General features: G+C 44.0%; 1 protein-coding gene across 2 annotated transcripts; it reads left to right on the forward strand.

Annotated features, from left to right (window-relative positions):
- The first annotated feature begins 873 nt into the window (after positions 1 to 873).
- On the forward strand, positions 874 to 6,920 carry Cdkn2c (cyclin dependent kinase inhibitor 2C). 2 transcript variants are annotated; one of them, XM_048351278.1, is made up of 3 exons: positions 874 to 2,220; positions 2,607 to 2,748; positions 6,055 to 6,920. In XM_048351278.1, exons 2-3 carry the CDS (start codon positions 2,620 to 2,622, stop codon positions 6,430 to 6,432), a joined length of 507 nt encoding a protein of 168 aa, XP_048207235.1. In that variant the 5' UTR covers positions 874 to 2,220; positions 2,607 to 2,619; the 3' UTR covers positions 6,433 to 6,920. The 2 variants fall into 2 exon arrangements, with proteins under 2 accessions (XP_048207235.1, XP_048207234.1); XM_048351277.1 differs by having other exon boundaries at positions 875 to 2,105; positions 2,609 to 2,748.
- Positions 6,921 to 7,211: the final 291 nt, after the last annotated feature.

The raw sequence follows: 7,211 nt of genomic DNA on the forward strand, positions 1-7,211 counted from the left end.
TTGAGATAATTCCCTAATATTTCGACACCCTCCTCCACCTCAGCCAAAAACAAACCAAGCCCCAATCTCAGCATCCAAAGAGAGAACTTCGTCAACAAAGCAATAGCTTTGTTAGAAAATACTTCTATGACTTATTTTAAGTTTTGTCTTCATTACTTTTCTCCCTTTCATCCAATAGAAGCAGTTCCCATTTTCCAGTCCCTGTAACTTCCCAGAGTCGGTTACGATTTCTTAAAACGTCTTTTGCTTTTGGTACCAAAACCTCAGTCTGTAAAAGAACTTTGTTTTTTCGGAGCTATGCGCTGTCGGCGGGCCTCCTCCTTGGCCCCCCAGTACTGGTTTGGCAGGTGCCAGGCCCGGGCCGGGCTGAGAGAGGGAGGCCGAGTTTACCCAGCGCGCGTCCAGCGAAGGAGAAAGGCGGACGCCGCGGGCCTGGCCGCTCGAACTCGGCGAGCCTAGCCGGGAGAGCAGAGGCGGGCCGCCCCGCCCCGTTACAGGAGGGGGAAGGCTCCCTCAGCCCCAGCCTGCTCCGGCTTTCCAGCAGCCAGCGTCGCCGGGCCTCCAAGGCCTTTCGGCCCTCCACGGCCCCACGGCCGCCACGAGTAACAACTCTCCTGTCCCCGCCCCGGGCTCTGCTCAGCCCAGGGTTGCGCACTGCGGACTCCCGCCCGCCCGCCGGAGAAGGCCGGCCCCGCTCCGCGGTGCAGAACCCCGCTTCAGCAGAGGCGGCCTCTCGGAGCTGGCCGGCGGGAGGCAGCGCCGCGGAACCGCCGGAGGCTGGTGGGGAGCGCCGAGGCGGGAGGAAGGGCGCTGGGTCGGGGAGGCGGAGCGCGCGCCGCAGCCGGACTCAGCGCCACCAGGGCGGAGGGCGGGGCGGAGGGCGGCGCCCGGTCTTCCCGCTCCCGCGGCGCGGCAACTCCGCCGAGCCTCCTTAAAACTCTGCCGTTAAAATGGGGGCGGGTTTTTCAACTCAAAAAGCGCTCAATTTTTTTCTTTTCAAAAAAAGCTGATGAGGTCGGAAAAAAAGGGAGAAGAAACCGGCACCATCGCAGCGGAGGCAACAGAAGCAGCAATTGTTTCGGGGGGAAAAAAAGAAAAGAAGCCAGGAAAGAAGGGAAGGAAAAGACCTCAAAGAGGGACGACGCGCTAGTGCCTGTAGGGGCGAAGAGCCGGGACCGGCGATTTTGGGGGGGACTAACTACAAAAGAAACTGTCACTGGCAGCGCTACGACGCGGTCCGGTCCTAGGCACAGCTGGCCGGCAGCCGGTGCCCGGTCGGTCGGCGGCTTAGGCTAGGGGACACTGGCCGGGGGACCGAGGGAAACTAGCGAAGTGGCACGGGGCGCCAAAGCTGCTGGGCTCTCGCCAAGAGGGCGGCGAGACGGGTTGCACCCTGGAATTGTGGCAACCCCCTGTCCCCAGAGCCTGGCCAGCGTTCGCTGGGACCGTTCCCATCTCCGGAGGCCCTCCGACACCCGGGAAAGGAAGGAAAGGACGGCGACGGCGGCCACTCGATGAGCGCCTCCACAGACAGGCTGAGCTAGCACGGGCGGAGGCGGGAAGTGGTCGGTGAGCTGCCCCGGGCAGCAGCGATGCTTCGGCGAGCCGCCCCAACGGCCTGAATCCGGCAACCACCTCCCCGGTGTTCCCCACCCCCATCCTTCTTCGGGTCCCGGGACCCGGTGGGGCAGGCATGACGGGCTTGCCGGGGGCCTGCCGCGCGCCCCGCAGCCTCCCGAGACTGGCGCCGAGCCCGGCTCCCACGGCCTCTGAGGCTCGGCGGGGCTGCGGCAGCCCGGCGGGCGGGCTCCGGAGTCTTCCCGCTCGGCGTTAGCCCCCACCAGGGCCCGGACGGGACTGAAGGCTCCTCGGGAGAAGTTGAGCACGCTGGGGAGCCGTTGGGACCTGCTCCTGGAGGGCCTCGGAACTGCTCCTGCCGTCTGCCTTTGGTGTTCATCTTTAACCCCCGGAGCACGTCAGCATCCAGCCCACCGCGGCGCTCGGCCGGCCGCCCTGGACTCGGGATTCCGCGAGCCGGATGGAACCCGAGCCCCTCCGAGGCCCGGCCCCTGAAGTTCTGGCTCCCGTCACCACCGTGAACCAGGGTGGGTCAATACCTTTTCTTCACCCCGAATGCCTTTTCTTCCGCGGTATTTTCTGATCTGGACCTCGTCCCTAAGAGTCTGCACACGTAGTCCTCCCACTGCTCGGAGGCGTAGGTACGTGACAGCTCTGCCTGCATCTCACGTCCAGTGTGCTTACTCCAGAATGTCTGTGGGTCTGTGCGTCTGGGGTGGGGGTGGGGGGGGAGGATCGTCAGAATTCTTCCTAGGGGTTAAGCTAAAAAAGAGAGCAGGGAGCCCCTCTCCAATGGCTCAGTTTTGCTGAATAATCACGTGTGAATCGAGGGGCGGGCTTTTGGCAGGCAGATCTTACTAGTATTTACTACCGAGCTCTACTCCAGATTAACCATCCCAGTCCTTCTGTCAGTCTCCGATACCATCATGCAGCCTGGTTAGGAGCAAAGAAATCGGGAGAGAGAGACACACAGAGCGAGAGAGAGAGACAGAGAGGAAAAACAACTAATTCATCTTTTCCCGATCGTCAGGACCCTAAAGAATGGCCGAGCCTTGGGGGAACGAGTTGGCGTCCGCAGCTGCCAGGGGGGACCTAGAGCAACTTACTAGTTTGTTGCAAAATAATGTAAACGTCAATGCCCAAAATGGATTTGGAAGAACTGCGCTGCAGGTTGGTATCCAGAGAGGTGGGGAAAACAGGGTAAAAACGTTGCCTACGTGAACCGGGTTTCTTAGAATGACAGCATTTAGGCTTTCGGGGATACAGATTTTCACTGTTGGTTTTTATTTTTTTAAGCCTCCTTGGTTGCCATATTTTATATCTTTAAGAAAGGACCCAACTCTCCAAAATGACGTACTTTGAAGAAACTCGTCAAATTCAATAACATCCTCGATATCAAGAGGATCCCTTGATTTGTTCTTATTTTTTGGAGTGTGTGTGTGTGTGTGTGTGTGTGTGCGAGACAGAGAGAGAGAGAGAGAGAGAGAGAGAGAGAGAGAGAGAGAGAGAGAGAGAGAGAGAGAGAGAGAGACGGTGGGGATTTTAAAGTATTCACAGCAGCACCGAGTTCTATTTTTTGTTTTGTGTTGTTTTAGACAGCAATGTAAACACATTGTTCTGATTATTTTTCCAAGTAAATATACTGCTATTAGTGGTTTTAGGTACTTTGCCCCTAATTGACTTTAACGCTAATTTTCTTAACTGCTAGCAAGGGTGTTTTTCCTTCAAATGCTTCATGTTTTGAGAACGACCTTTCCTGGTTTCGAAGGGGCAGCCTGGGCATGGGGACAGGATGTACATTTCAGAGTTAATATAATACCATCCACTCATTTAGGGGTAAGAAGAAATAAAAGCTGAATTTTCTAATCAGAGCTTAGGTACAGTGTTTCTATCCCTGTAGTCGTGCCGTGGTATGCTCTAATTTTCAATAATTAGATTTACAGGCAACAATTGACACATGTCCAGCTGCCAAGTATATACCTGACAGTGTTTTTTCCTCCTCCAAAAGTTATCATTGAGAGGCTTAGAAGCAGAAGAATGGGAAAGGATTCCTAAATAATTGTTTTATCAGAGTTCTGATGATATTCTTATTCCGAAGCTGCTTTTGAAAACACATTGGGGAGGCTTTTAGAGGGTTTTGTTTCGGTTCTAAAGTTGAAATTTTTACTGGCAGGAGATATCACAAGGTCAGTTCAATCTGTATATTTTAAAATCAGAATTCACTGGCATTGCAAATTTTTCAGTATTAATAAAGCATATGCATATTATCTTGAAGTTTATCTTGTTTATCTTGTTTCAGGTACATTCAGTAGGAAAAGTATTTTTTTTCTTTTCCTACTTATTAGTTTTGAACGGATGTAGTGGTGATAGTAATGCCACAAATTTAATACATTGAAAAGTTTCCTAAGGAAAAGTCAAAAGATTAAAATAATCTCACAAAGAATGAGCCACTTATCCAATGTTCACATTAAGAGCTTATAGGATTTTGATGAACTGGAAGATTGGACAAGGAATACTATTTTTAAATTTTTTTGAAAAACATTTTTAATGTAACTCTGCAATCTTGTTTATATTAACAGACTTATCAAGATAACAACACCCACTTAGTGTGGCTTAGCTTTAGTAATATAATGAAACACATGAACAAACAAGAGTCTCAAGGCTTATTTTCAGTATGCATAATCCTAATTGAAGTTCTGACATAAGAACTTTATTCAATACCATTTCTAAAATTACCATTGTTTTCTATGGAAGATAGAGAATTTTCTTCTATAATTATATTTACTTAACTCAATTGCTAAAGCTTGTTCTCCCTTCCTAGTGTTTTTCAATCTGGATAATATCAAAGGCCTTAATTGTATATTTGCTTTGCACAGATCCAAGGTGTCTGCCTCTTGTTTTTTCTCATTCTAGATGAGAAAACTTGTGGCAAAAAATTAAGATTCATTAGTTTTTCATAACTAAAAGTTGTTGACAGTAAATATTGTGTCATTTTCACCACTATCCTAAAAAAGGCCTAAAAGTTCACAGTTTTATCAACAGGGAAACTTATTGTCTTGACTGTCCATATAATTTACATTTATAAAATATTATTCTAAGTGCATTTTATGACATTACTTAGTTTGTCATTACTAAAGAAAACATTTTAAGAGATAAATCAATTTTGTATATATTTCTGATTATTATTTGACTTAATAATGAGTGTCTACTATTCAACTTATTTATTATAAATTTAGATTATTATGAATATAGCTAATATAAATGCAACTAGTTAAAATGTTGAGAGATTTTAGCAAGTTAATGAAAATAATGTTTTTCACAGCTTAAACTATAGATTTTTATATGAATGTGCTATTCTACAAGATAATTTTAATTATGAGTCTGACATGCCTTATTAGACTGAAATACAATTAAACAACAGTAGGTAAGCATTCATGATTTAAATTGGCACTTTTCTAACAAACTTTAATGCCACATTTTGACTTTTAAGATATTGGCATTTACAAATACCTATTCCTAAATGCTTATATTAACTACAAAAGGAAATAAGACAAGATCACCAATTGATTATTAAATAGACTCAAACCACAAGACAAAGCCACTGTGTCCCCAACATATATTAAATATCTTCTTTCTTCTTATGCTCTCTTGAATATTAGGAGGCTATTTAGAATTCTGAGAAACAATGAATAATATAGTAGCTTGACTGTTTCTTTATTTTTTCTTTCAAAAACTGTTGCCATATAGTCGTTTCCTATCTAATACAGGTATTACATGAACCTAGTTTAAGATAATTGATAACATAACAAGCAGTGTAGAACACTGTGGCTTATTTAACACCTTAATAACCAGTAACATTCTGTAATTTGAAATGAATACTAAACACTGAATGAGTAGCCAATATAAAATAGATGGCAAAGGAAAAAAACTTAAGTGCCTAGAAATTTGTGAAAAAATAATCATTTAAGAAAATTTTAGTTTTACAATAGGTGACCTTTGAGGTTTTAAAGAAACCCATCATCCTTATTTGCTTTTAGTATTTATATGTAAAGTAAATTTTACTCACGTTTGGTTTTCCAGAATTAATTCCCCAGGCATATTTTATGAGCATGGAAAGGCAAATAGGAGGCTATTTAAATCCCAAATTGCATTTCTTCTATTTTAAGAAATCCATAAAAGAAACTACACAACTCTTCTTAGAAAATAAAGAATTAAGTTATCCATGAAATTTATAAAGGTGCACAAATCCTGTATCTTGGCCCATTTAAGATATTCAATCAGAGATGCTCAATTTTAGACTTTATCTTTACTTTTCCTAACTAGGACTTTCTGGCCACTAAGCCCTTCAAATCTATCCTACAAATCACCCCCAAGTATTCCATCAGAAGCAGTTCTATAAACCGAACAGGTAGATAATTTAAAGTATTCTTTTAGCATGAGCAGAAGGATTCTACCATTTTTAAATTTCTTTTCTAGGTAATGAAACTTGGAAATCCTGAGATTGCCAGGAGACTACTACTTAAAGGTGCTAATCCCAATTTAAAAGACGGAACTGGTTTTGCTGTCATTCATGATGCAGCCAGGGCAGGTTTCCTGGACACTTTACAGACTTTGCTGGAGTTTCAAGCTGATGTTAACATCGAGGATAATGAAGGGAACCTGCCCTTGCATTTGGCTGCCAAAGAAGGCCACCTCCCAGTGGTGGAGTTCCTTGTGAAGCACACAGCCAGCCATGTGGGGCACCGGAATCATAAGGGAGACACCGCCTTTGACTTGGCCAGGCTCTATGGGAGGAACGAGGTCATTAGCCTGATGGAGGCAAATGGGGTGGGGGGAGCCACAAATCTGCAATGAATGTGAGGAGGGCTTTTGCACATTACTTCTATTGTGTCAGTTAATTGATTGCCTGTCCTATTTTTAACATCCTTTGTTAAAATATATAGTTCTTCATACTTTAAGGTAGTTAAAGCTTTGAAACTGCATAAGTGGAACTCTTACTAGAGACTTAATGAGTATATTTAAGCAACATCCTTTTCACTTGCAAAATCCTTATTTCTAACATGTATTGCAAATAAGTGTTGGCTTTCTTCTGAATATTTTATCTTTCCCTAACTTTTTCCTTGTGTATCCTTTTGCCAGTCTCAATCTCCCTGAATGCCAGAAATGTAAAATTACAAAATGTTTAAGTATTAAAGTAAAATACAAGCACCAGTTTGGGGGGAAATGAAGACACTTAGTAAGGAAACTGTATAAATTACATATAAAAGTCATACTATTTTAGAGTTTTTGAGATAATAAATGTAGAAACTTTTGCAATAAATAAATCACTCCTCCATATGGTACTTGGTTTTCACAAGAATTTTTAGTAAATGAGTTTATTTTGGGAAACATGTTTAGCTATGACTAAAAATTCAAGGAAATAGAAAAATATCAAATTTCCAAGAGAATTTTCCAACATCTACTATTTATCCAGTCATATTAATTAATAATTGTCACTAAGAGATTTTAATGCAGTGACCACTTTTAATACTTTATAATCTGCCACATGAACAAATACATTTTATGTGAAAGTTCCCTCCTTCTGCTTCATAAACTCTCTGTCCTCACTTCAAAAGAACAGAATACTCCAAGGT

This window comes from Perognathus longimembris, chromosome 7 (assembly GCF_023159225.1).
Source record: "Perognathus longimembris pacificus isolate PPM17 chromosome 7, ASM2315922v1, whole genome shotgun sequence".
Lineage (NCBI taxonomy): Eukaryota > Metazoa > Chordata > Mammalia > Rodentia > Heteromyidae > Perognathus > Perognathus longimembris.